The 15719-nt window shown below is 43.7% G+C and overlaps 1 protein-coding gene across 14 annotated transcripts in view; it reads right to left on the reverse strand.

Moving 5' to 3' along the window:
• The window catches only part of PPARG (peroxisome proliferator activated receptor gamma), a 122748-nt gene that overhangs the window by 17472 nt on the left and 89557 nt on the right, over positions 1 to 15719 (reverse strand). For 13 of the 14 annotated variants that reach the window (XM_015102096.4, XM_060402029.1, XM_060402028.1 and 10 more), the window contains 2 exon segments: positions 11749 to 11948; positions 348 to 798 (listed from right to left, as the gene is read on the reverse strand). In XM_015102096.4, coding sequence (XP_014957582.1) covers positions 348 to 798; positions 11749 to 11948 — 651 coding nt within the window. 14 annotated transcript variants of the gene reach the window in all.

The following is a 15719-nucleotide window of genomic DNA, read 5'->3' on the forward strand; positions in this document are numbered from 1 at the left end:
ACAGAAAAAGACAAGGAAATAAAGAGGGGGAAAAAAAAAAAAGGAGAAGAGGGCATTTGTCTTCCATGTTTGGATTTGACCAGAAAAAAATATTTTTTCAGAATAAAGGAAAAGCACCTGAGTTACCCACAGCTGTCAGAGAGGAAATCAATTGATATTCTTTCTCGGTATGTCTCATGGGTAGCGACACTCCCAGAGCATTATCCCACTGGCACTCTCTGTGTGGAAAGTGTGGTAAGTGCAGAGGGGAAAGGCGCAAAGCCTCACGCGAGGGCAAGTTGACATTCATTCAGCCATCCCACCCCCACCCCACGCTCCTTCACGGAAAACCGCAAGCAGCAGCTTACCTCCACTGAGAATAATGACAGCTATAAATATTGCTAAGTCGCTGTCATCTAATTCCAGTGCGTTGAACTTCACAGCAAACTCGAACTTGGGCTCCATAAAGTCACCAAAGGGCTTTCGCAGGCTCTTTAGAAACTCCCTTGTCATGAATCCTTGGCCCTCAGATATGAGGACCCCATCCTTATTCATCAAGGAGGCCAGCATCGTGTAAATGATCTCGTGCACGCCGTATTTTAGGAGAGTTACTTGGTCATTCAAGTCAAGGTTCACAAAGCCGGGGATATTCTTGGCGTACTCGGTGATCTCCTGCACGGCTTCCACGGAGCGAAACTGACACCCCTGGAAGATGCGGATGGCCACCTCTTTGCTGGGCTCCTGCAGGGGGCTGATGTGCTTGAACTTGATTTTATCTTCTCCCATCATTAAGGAGTTCATGTCATAGATAACAAACGGCTGCAAAGAAAAATGGGAGAAAGTGGCTGAGTTGGAAATTTCTCATTCACGGTCAATACCATCCCAGCTTCTTCACAGACACTTGCTTTGCTAACGAAAATCTTTCAAGTTGAAAACACTGAACAATGAGAAAATACTCATGTCTTGATTAATCCTCCAAGCTGTCTTCTGGAACCAAACATATTTCACCAACACTGGTGATATGATACCACAACCGGTGACTCGCTAGTAGCTCCAATTCCTGTTGTTTGGAAGGTCTTTGTTGTTGATTTAAACAATGATGCAAAAATCTACTGTTTCATTCTAGCTTTCAATGGGATACATTTTTAACCTTCTTTCAATAAAAACAATTATTTTAGCAACTTAGGGTTGAATAGACCCACTTGGACATAAAGTAATCTTGCAGTTTTAGATTAAATCCTCTCAGAGCTTAAATGAAACATAATGTATATGTAAACTATACTTAACTACAGAAAAATCAGTCTGAAAGCAGACTGAAAACACTGAGTCAAGAAAATGTCTGTTTCTCTCTTTCCTCTTTTTTTTTTTTAATGCTCTGGAAGCAATCTGTTTCAGAAAGAGCAGCTGCATAAGGCCTATGGGCAAACACTACAAAAGTGGCAAATTAAAAAAAGGTTGGAACTTATTTTTCAAAGTATATGTCCTTAAGGGTCAAGAATCAATAAAACTCGTTTATCAGTTATTCAGGTTTGCAATAGGCTACTAGCAAAAGCCTGCTGGGTTTGTCCACGAAATAATCTTTCTCTTTCATTTCCTTGTATAGATTTAACCAGAGGTTTGTGGTCCTTGTGAAATTCTCAAGGCTACTCTGAATAAGTGACCACAATTATATATACACACACACACGTATATACCTACTGAACTCTGTAAGGAGCTACCCCTCAATGCTAGTCATGTGTTTTACTCAGAAGCAAGGAATAAGAGTTGAGGGTATCTGGCTTCCAGCTTTGGTCCTGTGGTTAACTCTGTGACTTTAGAAAAGTCATTTATCTTTCCTAGCCCTCGAATTTCTCATTTGAAGTGGATTGCAAAGATTTCCAACTCTTCTCTTAAGGATATGCTAGTTGCATTTCTTGGAAATAGTGTCTGTGATATGTGTGTGTGTGTGTGTGTGTGTGTGTGTGTGTGTATCTGTGTGAGTGTGCACATACACACACATGTCCACTGAATATGAAGTCTCTGATGTACTAAAAATAAAGCTTCTTTTGAAAAGCTTTATTGAGAGATAATGAGAATTCTCTCCTCTTTGGCAAGAGGAAGCAGACACAATGAGAGCCAGCAGTAGCCAGCTTCAAGACCCACTGGTTCAGACAGTCTAAACTATTAATCTCTACAGTAGTCTAAGATTGTTATCAAACTTTTTTGGGGAGGGGCATGCCACATGTCTTGCAGGATTTTAGTTCCCTGACCAGGGACTGAACCTGGGCCCAAGCAATGAAAGTACTAACCATTGGCCCACCAGGGAATTCCCTTCACCAAACTATTAAGTCTGTTCTGCACTGAAGGAAATAACACGAATTCTAAGGGGTTTTAGATGTTGAGTGGATTCCCAAACTTGCCTCTTATTTCAACAACATTCACTGGAGTTATTCCAGAAATTGTTACTTTTTTTAAACCAAAAAAAAAAAATCACTCCAATTGTATTGTTTAGCAAATACAAAACCACAAAGTAGGACAGATGAGAGGAACCCAAGAGTAAGCTCGCCTGGTGACTCTTCAGGCTTCAAGTAAGCCAAGAACGAATAGTTCATACTGCTTTGAGGCATTTTGCTTTTCTCTCTACTTCAGACCTATATTATTAATGGGAGGGAAAAAAAAAAAAAAAAAAGGACAGAGTAGATGGACAGTCTCTTCAGTTAACATGTGTTGAGTTTTTCCAGAATGCCAGATTCTGATGCTGACAAACACTAGCTTTAACAGAACCTAGAAGAAGGTGGTTTCTGATCTCAAAGAGTTTTGTGGCCCATTTTAATTTATGCTACCAAGAGGCTGGCTTTCTTTACTGCTATGAGAAATCTGAGGGCACCTGAAGAGTCCACCTGCACCTGTACAAACACAAATAACAAGGATATAAAGTCATCCCCTCTTCACGTGTGGAAGGACAGTACCTCATCTGCCCAGCTTCTGGATGACCTCAGTCCCTCAGCTTCTTGGCACAGAATGGATGCATAACATTCTCCCACCTCCATGTAAGCAATTTCTCTGGAACTCTGCCCTGATAAATCATCCTGTGACTCTTCCCCCTCGACTTCCCCTGTCCCCTCATATAAAGCCCCAGGTTCCTGTTTTTGAAACTCTGTGATAGTTGCACCGAACGCACAAAATCCTGCAAATTTTCTCTCCCAATTTAACAACAATGTGACTTGGTAACCCCTTGGCAATCGACGTTGGTCAGGATTTCCTGGCAGTAAACACTCAAGGACAGAGAAAGGAATCAGCAGCCCCCACCATCATGCCAAACCATTCCAGTTTTTTTCTTTTTTTTAAAAAAAGATCCCTTCAGCATTTTCAAAATGTTGAGTTGGCAGAGGATTCTGGGTATGGACATGCAAATGAATCCCAGGTGGGTTTCTTTGTTTTTCCTCGTCATAGCTGATGTTGCTGTTTTTTTTTGTTGTTGTTTTTTATTTTTTTTGCACTTTTGAAATCTGCATAAGATCCTTTCAGCTCCCGTGTGGATCTATCAAGCTGCAGGAGTGATCCAGATGTGATCTGCCTGGAGATCTGCCTTTCTTTGCCACCCATTCACCAATTACTAGACTGCAAACAGTTAACGCACACATTTTAAAAAAAATTAATGAATTAATTTATTTGGCTGCACTGGGTCTTAGTTGTGGCATGCAGGATCTCGTTCCCTGACCAGGGATTGAACCCAGGCCCCCTGCGCGGGGACTGCACAGTCTTAGCCACTGGACCAGCAGGGAAGTCCCAACCCACACACTTTACATTGGGATTCCTCATACAGAAACAGCAGAAGAGAGTGGCCCGCCAGGTTTACAGATGGCTGAACTCTGAAAACCACGAGGGGAATTCGGCCTGTGGAGTTTATCTTGAATCAGTGACTTAATATTATATTTCTGGTAAAACGTCCCACACAAAACGTCCTTCACTTGCACGGTCCTCTCTTTTCCACTAGCCTCCCCGGTATCATCGCGTGATCTGCCATTGTCAGAGGAACCATATCCTCTTTAGATTTGGTGTTAATGGTTTTACACTTCTAATTTGGGGCTAACAATGTATTTATCTTCAGACACTGTATCAAATGGCTAGATAAGCATCTCTCCTTAACAGGAAAGAATGCTTAACTACATCTAGGACCTTATCAGGGTGAGATCCAGGCTTTGTGGGGCCTGAAATGTACACGACTGTTGAGTACATTTACAACAACTGTTGGGTTCAGTAATACAGATTATAAGAACAAATAGCTCAGGCCCTTCCCTGAGCACTGGCAGGGGCTCTATGCAAGGGAAGAGGCCCTGAGGCTTCATTAGCTTCATGGTGAATCAGCCTCTGGCTGTTATAAATGCTTGCACTTCTACAGACCACGAAAAGGTCAGGATGGAATGAGGAAAACTGCACTTGAACACAATGTTTCTCCAGGGGAACAACATGATTTCAGTAAGAGGAAGCTAGTTTTCTTGGGAGAGATACAGCAAATGCAATCTATGTTGATATATTTTGATTTCCAAAAATGGCTCCACATATCAAAACTGGGATGGGGTTAAGGGCACTGTTTTTATAGATAATTAAAATTAGTTCTAGAACTATTGCATACCTCCTATGTATAACACAAAGATCACAGGAAAAGCTGGCTTATTAATGAAGACAAAATAGAGTAATAAAAGTTTACTTTTTTGAATGGACAGATAGAATAATACTGTTTCTTAGCAGTCCAACATCAGCATTTTAATCTATGAGTTGTTTCAGTGACTATAGATGAATGCTTTTAATTTACAGCTCCTTTTGAATAATAAAATGGCAACCTAGGAAAGACAAATGAAAAAATCAACTGAGAAAGCAGGGATCATTCTGGTGATGGGTTTCCCAGGTGGCTCAGTGGTAAAGAACCCGCCTGCCAATGCAGAAGCCGCAGGTTCGATCCCGGGGTCGGGAAGATCCCCTGGAGAAGGAAATGGCAACCCACTTCAGTATCCTTGCCTGGGAAATGCGAAGGACAGAGGAGCCTGGCGGGCTACAGTCTACGCGGTGGCAAAGAGCTGGACACGACCTGGCGGCTAAACAACAACAGCAACAATTCTGATGATATCTCCAAGTTGGGAAACTGAAATTAGTGAAGCAGACAACTCTACAGTCTCACAATCACTTGGTAACCACATCAGAGTTAAAACTGGCCTGGAAAAATGGTGATCTTAGTTTAGATCCTGGGGGTCTTTGGTTTCTTGACAGATTAGAGCAAAGCCTCAAGGAAGAAAAGTGAATTCTTAGGGCCTTGTCTTCTTCATCTTCTCCTTCCTTTTTATACTTTTGACCTTCATCCTCTGAGGCACACATGCTTCTCCTCAATTATTAGCTCCAGTGGGTGACTGTTAATCCAGATTGCCTTGGTTGGGTTTCCTCAATTTCTTTCTGGTTTCTCCTCTGTCATTCCTATTTCCCTCTTGCGGAGAACCACTGGCTGTAGAGAGCTAACAGACAGGTCTTCAGGAATAATCTACAGCGTCATCCTCTGACCAGGTATGAATGAACTGAAGCTAAGAGGTTTTCTAAAGTCAAACAGCTGTTTATAGCAAACCCTAAACCAGATCCCCTCACTCACGACTAATCCTTTTCTCTTTCTGCTACTTTCTACATGACCTCCCCACTTTTGCTTTTTTTTTTTTTTTTTTTTTACATAAAATGACAATTCTGGGAGGAACTGGGGCTTCTAAACTCATCTATGCTGGGGTCTTGGCGCAGGGCCTTTGAACTCTTACTTCCTAGAGATGCCATTTAAGTGCTAAAGACTGAGGGCAAGAGAAGGGGGCAACAGAGGCTGAGATGATTGGATGACATCACTGACTCAATGGACGTGAGTCTAAGTGAACTCTGGGAGATGGTGAAGGACAGGGAAGCCTGGTGGGCTTCAGTCCATGGGGTCACAGAGAGCCGGACGCGACTTAGCAACTGAACAACAATGTGGGATGGAAGTTAAGTTTGAAAGTCTTGCTAGTGTATCTCGTTTTCCTGCCATCATTTAAAGATTTAACACAAAAACTTAATAGGAGCAATTGTTCACACTTTAATGACCCAGCACATACCCTCATCTCTTAAAGAAACATCTACGGCTGACCAAAATGTTACTCAGCTGGCAAACAAGCATACCGACCAACTAGGTCTAATTATTAAAGATGAAAAAAAAATACTAAACATGCTTTTCTTCTTGACTATATAGAATATTATCTTCTAAATTTACTGTCTAAAAGAAGGCCATTTGTTATATCTTCAGTGATTGCTGACGGTACTGGAAATAAAGCAATTCATTTTTTAAATGTGACTCTCTAGATGAATGGTTCCAGAAGCCAAATTTCTTCAACAGTGATTGAAACACAGCAGCACGGCCATTCTGCTCCTTATTGGCGCCGCAGTTCCCAAGCCCCCTTCTCTCTGAGGGTCTGTCTGTCTGGTGTCTTCCTTCTCAGGGGAGCAAATCCCAGCTCACTCAGGGAAATGGGGAGAGAGACCACACTTTGTTTAGCTGGTAAGCGTAGGATTTAAAAGGACAGATATCTTTCCAATAGTTTGAGTTACTATATTTGACGGCCCTTGTAAATTTTAGGACGCAAACATTTAAATGGGTACAGAACTGTTTTCACGAAAGTTTATATTTCCATACTGGTTTTACTATTCCTTGGTCTCCTATTTCACACTGTTTAGAAGAACCATTTTTATGATGGCACCAGTTTGCTCCTGCAATTATAAAAACAGTGACTCCACATGTATGCATTATAAGCAGTGCGATGCTTCAGGACCCAAAGTCCAATACAGTATACATAACAAGCTTTATTCCTTATTTGCAGACAGAGTGCAGCCAGGAGGGCCTCACCATCCCTCAGATATGGAGTGAAAAGCTGGCAGACACACCAAGGGTTTTTCTATTTATTGTTTTATGACAAACCATGGCACTGAAAATGGTTTTTTGAAAACCACTCTCTATTTTCATCAACAAACATGGGATCATGTGAGACCATACACCCAGTGTGATCATCACAGCAGAGTAACAGTCAAACACTGGGAACTTCCAAAGTCCATTCAGTTCTCAGGTTGCCTTCAGGAGACACAGCACCCTGGTTCTAGCATTTTCGAGGTTTTAAGAGTTCTGTAGATTCTCTCAAAGGAGGGGTCTGGGCAGGAACAAGCCATTGACAGGGAAACAGACCATGGGGAGAGTCAGCTCCATTTCTATTTGAGGGTGGCTCAAAGGTCCAGTGCTCCTAACGTTTCTTCTCTGACGTCCCACATCCTGCGATTCCAATTCCCCATCTTCCCCTAAACCCAGAGCTAAAGTTCCCAAATATTCTTCTTTGAGCAAGGACAATGAAAGTGGGACCATCATATTCTAGAGGTATGACGTCCAAGTTTAAAAGATAGGAGGGGAGCCCCTCATGGCCCACTGGTTAAGAATCCATCTTGCAAAGCTGGCGACACGGGTTCGAGCCCTGGTCAAGGGACTAAGGTCCCACATGCCGCGGGGTAACTAAGCCCACACGCCACAGAGTGTGAGCTGCGAGGAAGGAGCTCTCGTGTTGCAACGAAGACCCGATGCAGCCAAATAAATAAATGTTTCTCAAAAAAAGGAGCATTTAATTGATCTTCTCATTTACCTGTTCTGCACGGTGCCAATGGCACCAGGAAATAAGAGACAGAGGAGAGAGCTGAGTGGGGAAGGGAGAAGCCCTGGTTTGCCTGGAGGCAAATGCTGGAGCTGGGCCTGAAAGACTAGCGGGCACTTCACCAATGAGACAGAACAGGCAATGGTTAAATGGAGCAGGAAGATAAATTTAAAGAAAGGCCTCTTCAATAAAGCCATTTCCTTTCCCAAAGGTTCTGGGTAACTGGCTATCCACTATGCTGAGCAGCCTTCCCCCGGCTTGGCGGAACCCATCCTAATGACAGCAGCTCCAGTGGGGTGTGCAGTGGGGCCCAAATCGCTCTCCTGCACCAGCCGCAGCCCCTTTTCCAGATCCCCCCATCCTCTCAAGCGTCCGCACTTGTGCAAAACTTTTCCTATCAATGCAAGTCTTCACTTTCAAAAGTCCTGGCCAAGAAGAGATAACATAACAGCCCTGAGACAGATGCTATCAAATGAATAACATGACCATGTAAGATAAAGAACAAATCTCTAGTCTCATTGGAAATCACATTCTGATTTTAGTTTTTTCCCTTTCCCATATTCCTCTCTGCACTATTTCTTTCCACTAGTGCTTAATTTGATTTTGCAAGATAAGGAGAAAAGAGAGAGCCAAACAATTCAATTTCAGCTTTGTGTAATCAGAGGGTGGATTATTCTAATTTGGCCCAGTCTCTCTTTCCTTCCCAGACCTTAACAAGAGGCAATTCTGCCTCCATCCAGATTTTTAATGATGTCCAGGTTGGTGAGCAAATCTTGGGCTAAAGGCCTTCTGATGAAAGTCCAGAATTTCAAAGGGCATAGGCAGCAGCTTTTAATTCAATCAAGCAAACACATTTTGAGTGACCATTATAGACAAAGCACGGTCTTAGTTACTACAGGGGGAAGCCGATAATTAAGCATTTTATGGCACTTTTCCTTAAAACAGCTTAATACCTATTTACCGCATAAAAGTTTGGGGCTTCACAACCCTCTCCCCATAAAATCCCCCGCAGAAGGGAACGGAAACCCACTCCAGGATTCTTCCCTGGAGAATCGTATGGACAGAGGAGCCTGGAAGGCTACAGTCCACGGGGTCACAAAGAGTCAGACACAACTGAGATACTAACATTAATACCCCATAAGGAGCCTTGGTTCCCTGGTGGCTCAGAAGGTAAAGAATCTGCCTGCAATGCAGGAGACCCAGTTCAATCCCCGGGTTGGGAAGATCCCCTGGAGAAGGAAATGGCAACCCACTCCAGTATTCTTGCCTGGAGAATCCCATGGACAGAGGAGCCTGGCGGGCTACAGTCCATGGGGTCACAAAGAGTCAGACACGACTGAGCAACTAACACACAAAGAGCCTACAATTCCCTTCATTTTAACTCAAAGATTTAGAGCCAAAGAGTCAACTGTCGTGAGCTTTTAAAGTGATTTATGGTGAATCGGGCTCTGGGCCTCTCACAGTATGCTGGTCACTGGAAATGTACATTTAAAATCTGGACTACTGGAGAAATTTTTTTTTTTAATGCTTTCCTCTTATCTTTCAGGTACTATTAAATTAATAGGACTTCCAGGGTGGATTGCAGGTCTGGATGGGGAGATAAAGAGAAGGTGAGAAAGGAGTTTCTGGAAACTGAACGGCCTGAGGCAAACTGTGGAGTAAACAGTGTGCTCTGGGCTCTCCCTGGTCACCAAGCCTCTCCCAGCTCAGGGTCTCCTGCCTGGCTCCTTGTCACACATGGGGCTCTCAGAGAACTGGCGCAAACTGCCTTCCACTGTTAACTATTCAGCCAGGCTGCTCTGATTTTCTTGTTTCTCTAACCTTTAAATGAACACAGTTTACCTTCCATAGTAAAATCAGTTAGGCTGGGGCCATTCGTTTCTGTTTAGCTGTGCCCTCATTTTTTCATTTAAAGAATACATCGACTCTGCTTTTTGTTGTTTCCTCGCTAAGTCGTGTCTGACACTTTTGAGACCCCCCTGGACTGTAGCCCGCCAGGCTCCCCTGTCCATGGGATTCTCCGGGCAAGAACACTAAAGTGGTCTCTGCTGTTTCCTCCTCCAGGGGGTTTTCCCGACCCATGGATTGAATCCAGGTCTCCTGCACTGGCAGGTGGATTCTTAATCACTGAGCCACCAGGGAAGCCCGAGGCTCAGCTTTACCGTGACGTACAACCTGTTGCCTGCCCTCTGGAAGACAGTAGCTCCTCGCTAGAATTCGAGAAGAACAAAACAATGCAAGGAAAACTTCCTGACTGTGAAGGTACTGGGGCAGCAGAACAAGGTGGGAAATTCCTGCTGTTCTAAACATTCATAAAAATCAACCATCACTTAGAATGTTTCCCCAAGGTGAAAATTCTTGGGGATTTCACCACACAGTGCTTCTGTCAACCGGGCCATTGCTGGCCAATGGGCAGGACTGGCTTCTGGGAGGAGAACAAAAGAGGATAATACAAAAAGAGGATAATAGCAGCTGCAAGGTAGTGTGGGTCTTGAACATAATGAATGTGCAAGACTTTTAAAAACCTGTGAACAGCTGGATAGAGGTCTAACACTGTTAGCGTACCAGTGATCGCTCTGGCAGTCAAGAAACCCAGTGCCCTTGTTGATAGTTGGCTTTTTACACAGCCAACTGCATAAAAAGTTTTCCTTTTCTATTAGCTGATTCTACTCTTATGGTGTAGCTAAAAGAAAAAAAAAAAAACGTCTTGAGATAAGTCATCAAAATACAGTAACGGGTGATAAAACTTTTCCCCAAATAAAATTAAGTGGGGAAAGAGTTACATATTTCTGTTCATCTGTTCAGTAATTGCACACCTCTCCTGCAGGTGTTCATCTGAAAATAAATGACATGAAAAGGCTTTCAAGGGTTGGGACAGTGTCTTCAGAATGTCCTGTGGTTCTTACTACCCTAGGAACCTACTACATTGTACTCAAAACCAGACTCTGCCTGTGAAAACTGTGGTCCAGAGATGGGATCCAGGTCACAGTTGAAGGTGATGGCAGGGCTGGGGACAGAGTTCAGGCACAGTTATAGTTTGTTTCAACATAATTCCCATGTGCTTTCTCAACTTGTTACCAGGGAAGAATTCTACTTCTTGGAAAACGGACTCAACCACCATTATCACCCAGTCTGGGTTTCCTGAACAGGTCATCAATGCGCCTGCTGATGTTTGAGACTCCCCTGTAGCAGCCCAGGCTGCTCAGAGCCTCTGAGAAGATAAAACTCATATATACAACATGAGGACGGGGCTCCCAGCTCCCTGGGAATAATAATCAAGACAGCTCTACAAGGAAAGAAAGGTGGTGTGATATCCGAAATATATTTTTATGCCCCACAGAGAACTTCTGAGAGGTACTTGAGTAGTTCTGCATGACACAATCGTGAGATCGACCACCTTTTCCAAACCTAGGTCAGGCCCTTCCCAGAGAAAAACAGGGCTGCTTGAAGGCCTACAAATGTGGACAGGGATTTTGATGCCAAGAAAAGAAAAGATATGGATCCTGAAAGAGCATGGTGGCATGAAGGACGCCTCAGTTCATTTGTTCAAGTTAAGATGACCTGTTGCAGAGTCAGACACGGCTTAGCAACTAAACCACCACCAAGATGACCTGTACCTTTCTATACTAGTCTCAAAATTTTAATTAGGACAGCTTGAAGAAGTTTTTCCCTATTTAAAATAATGTTTATTTACCGTATCTGAAAACGCTCTCTCTCCTCTATTTTAGACTCAGCCTAAAGTAGGTACCAGCCAACCACAGAATGGTACTCTGTGTGTGTGTGTGCGTGTGTGTGTGCGCGCGCGCGCGCAACATATATGCATGGGTGCTTAGTTGCTCAGTTGTGTCCGACTCTTGACAATCCTATAGATTGTAGCCTGCCAGGCTACTCTGTTCATGGGATTTCCCAGGCAAGAATACTGGAGTGGGTTGCCATCCCCTTCTCCAGGGGATCTTCCCAACCCAGGGATTGAACTGGGTTCTCCTGCATGGCAGGCGGTTTCTTTACCACATCTGTGCATAACATGGTAAGTCATTTACTCAAAGGGAAAACAACAAAACCCAGCCACCCCAAATGAAGACAGTAGAAGAGAACTAACTGATTTGTCTGTCGTCTTTCCCGTCAAGATCGCCCTCGCCTTTGCTTTGGTCAGCGGGAAGGACTTTATGTACGAGTCATACAAATGCTTTGCCAGGGCCCGGAGGTCAGCAGACTCTGGGTTCAGTTGGTCGATGTCGCTGGAGATCTCCGCTAACAGCTTTTCCTTCTCGGCCTGTGGCATGCGCCCGAACCTGATGGCTACAGAAGAAAAGGGTGGGATGAATTAGTGCATTCCTGTATATACATATATATTCCTGTGTGTATATATATATACACACACACACATCACAACTTCCTTATCCTTTCACCCATCAGTGGATACTTAGGCAGTTCCCATGGCTTAGCTATTATAAATCATGCTGCAATGAACATGGGAGGGGTGGCAAGTGAATTAGGTTGAGTCTTATTAAAAATATTTTTGTCCTTTAACATCTAAGGGGTGAATTCGCAGTCATATCAGGCTTTTGACAATGAGTAAGGCTTTGTCTCAAGGTCAGTTTTTCCACTTTTAACATGTTTCTTTTGCAACAGCTGTAGCCTGTAAACAAGACTTGTATGAAAAATAACACTATTGCTTTTCATATGACTGTTGCCAATAAGTTATGTTTTTTCCACCTCTCTTTCTTGAGGGAAAAAAATATGCGCATTTGGAGGCTTTGCAGGACTTGGCAATCATTTTATTTTCTAGCTCCTCTACAGTAAAACAAGGGGCAGTCTTATCACCACGATTAAGTAATTTTTAAGTTGCGGGTAACTTTTTTCAAACTTTTTGGAGAGGACATTTAAACATTTGTCCAGGTTTCTCTCCAAAGTCAAGATGAGCAAGATACTACGGCCTCATCTTCTGACTCTGAAGTCTTACGTGACATCGTTTTAATTCATTCACTGAACACCTGTTTGATGGAAGATACCGGCTCAAAAAACTGGACTAGGGGACACAAGGACGAAAAGGATGGGTATGGTAGATCCAAAATGTAAAAGAGGGCCTACATATGCAGGGATCATTCTCTCCCTCTCCTGTACTGCTTTCTACCAGCTCCTTCCGTTCCATCTAAGCAGGGTTTAGGGTTCTGACCCCAGAACCATCCGCCTCATGCTCTTTCCTCCACCACTGGACTTACTGAAAGAGCTGTTGCCCCTCACTGTCTTACTCATTACCTCCCAACCCACTGCAATCGCTTCTTGGCCTTTTGGCTAGGATCAAGTGTAGTAAGGGGGCTTCCCTGGTGTCTCAGTGGTGAACAACCCGCCTGCCAATGGAGGAGAAGCAAGAGATGCAGGTTCAATCCCTGGGTTGGGAAGATCCCCTGGAGGAGGAAATGGCAACCCACTCCAGTATTCTTGCCTGGAGAATCCCATGGATGGAGGAGTCTGGCAGGCCACAGTTCACTGAGTCGCAAAGAGTAGGACATGACTGAGAGACTGAGCGCACAGCACCATTGCAATCTAGCTTTTCCTCATTTAAATTTGCCAAAACTTTGCTCTTACAAAGGCCCCTACAGTTCCTCTAACGGTCACATCTAGGGGCCTGTTCTAAGTGCTCGTTCTGCTTGAGCTCCCTGGCTTCCTCCCAGCCCTTCACACTGCTGACCTTCTGCACCCTCTAATTTCAAAAGTTTCTCACACTGGTCTCTGCCTTTCTGGCTCCCCATATCTTGCTGTCTGCTAGTTTCCAGACCTCCGACAGCCCCTCTTCCTTCATTTACATTCTGTTATTCCTAGCTCAAGTTTTCTCTCTAATGCATAAAATGTGCTAAAGACTCCTGCCCTCTCTTCCCTGAGATTTGTACCCTTATTTTTCACTTCTTCCTGTGTCCCTTTGCCCGTGGATGCTGGATATTCTGTAGGCACCTCAAGTTAGTGGCTCAGTCATGTTTCTTTGCGACCCCATGGACTGTAACTCACCAGGCTCCTCTGTCTACAGGGTTTCCCAGGCAAGAATACTGGAGCGGGGTGCCGTTCCCTTCTCCAGGGGATCTTCCCAACACAAGGATCAAATCTGGGTCTCCTGCAGGCAGATTCTTAACCATCTGAGCCCATGATTTAACGGAACAGAAAATCAAACTTTTCATTTCCCCTTCAAATTGTCTCCTCCTCCAGTTTTCCTTTCTTGATTAACTCAGTCACCCAAACTAAGCACCTCGAGTAATCTCTGACAACCTCTCTCCCCTCGGACACGTGCAGTCATTGGTCACGGCTGTGATGTTTCTCTCGATGCTGGCACCTCGCGTGATGCCCACTGTCTGAGTTCACAGGATTGCACTCGTCTCCTGATGGATTTTCCTGACTTTTCCCTCTCTAACTTCTCATTTTTTTTTTTTTTTAACTGCTTTCAATAGTTTGGTTTTTGACAACACAGGTCTCTTTGCTCCCTTGCTTTCTGAGAACGTGGTGCTTACAGGAGAGGTTAAGAAGCTCACAGAAGAGAAAGAATGGGGAATTAGAAACTGGATGGAAGAGAAGGTGTTTGACTTGGGGCTTCAACACCAGGTAGGATTTTGACAGGGAAGGAGGGCACAGGAAGCAGAGCCCCAGAGTGTTCTATCACCAGGTAATTTGCAGCAACAGCCAAGAATACAGCTTGTCTGAAATGTAAGCGGAAAAAGCAGCAGTGGGAGAGGGCGGTGGAGGCTGGACTGTGGGCAGTAATGAACCCCTTGAAGGTGTGAGCACCACAGCCTCCGCCTTAGGACTTTTCACTCTGTTAAACCTTCTGAAAGTTATTTGAATTTGGGGAGATTTCCCCCATACCACAAAGAAGACTAAAGAAACAAAAAGTAACATGTTGCAGTTTAAAGGCATTTGCCATTCGGGTTTTTCTTTTTTGCAACATACACTGGTGCTTCTGTTTGCAGGAAAGAAGAGAACTACCTTAAAATGGGGAGAGCCACAGAAACTTGTGAAACCATTTGTTCTAGAATTTAACAAGCTGCTAAGAAGTTATTTTGAAAGTTGTCAGCTTTTTTTTTTTTTAATAAAAGAAAAAAGGCATCATTTATATACTACAACATCCTAATCAGCAAAGCGAGTGAAGGTGTAAGTGTTGGTTGCTCAGTTGTGTCTGACTCTTTGCGAACCCCATGGACTATAGCTCGCCAGGCAGAGCGGGTAGCCATTCTCTTCTCCAGGGGATCTTCCCGACCCAGGGACTGACCCAGGTCTCCCACACTGCAGGCAGATTCTTTACCGTCTAAGCCACAAGATGCCTAATTCTGTAAAGCTAAGGTTTCACTAACTTTTCATATTTGTGAAAAATAAAACTTCTGTCTCAAGTGGATGGAATAGGGAAAACCTAGCTATTTTCTATGCAGCCCATTTCCATAAAAAAAAAAAAAAAAAAACCCTGAAAAGGGATTTTCTTAGTCATGTTTGCAATCCTGTAAATGCTAAAGTACGACCTTTGATACCATGATATTTAATTTCTTTCCTTTTTCACCTTTGTAAGAATTAACCGAACACTCTCTACAAGGCTGCTCCTCTCTCTAAATAGAGTAAGCTAATGGTCACAAGAAGGCAAAAGCCGACCTAATTATCATGCTTATGATAGCTTTGACTTTTCTGGAAAGGGAAAATTATATCATCAATACTATAAAAGTTGCGCTTTAAATTATTTGCCTGTAAACAATAAACAATAGGAGATGTATTTTACATGAATGTGTGCAAGCAACAGAAAATATATTGTACCTCAATACGAAAAGTGACAATTTTTAAAGGACAAGAAGTAAATATGCTTCTGCTAAGTTGCTTTAGTTGTGTCTGACTCTGTGTGACCCCATAGACAGCAGCCCACCAGGCTCCCCCGTCCCTGGCAAGATTCTCCAGGCAAGAACACTGGAGTGGGTTGCCATTTCCTTCTCCAATGCATGAAAGTGAAAAAAGTGAAGTCGCTCAGTTGTGTCTGACTCTTAGCGACCCCATGGACTGCAGCCCACCAGGCTCCTCTGTCCATGGGATTTTCCAGGCAAGAGT

Source organism: Ovis aries, chromosome 19, assembly GCF_016772045.2.
Source record: "Ovis aries strain OAR_USU_Benz2616 breed Rambouillet chromosome 19, ARS-UI_Ramb_v3.0, whole genome shotgun sequence".
Taxonomy (NCBI): Eukaryota; Metazoa; Chordata; class Mammalia; order Artiodactyla; family Bovidae; genus Ovis; species Ovis aries.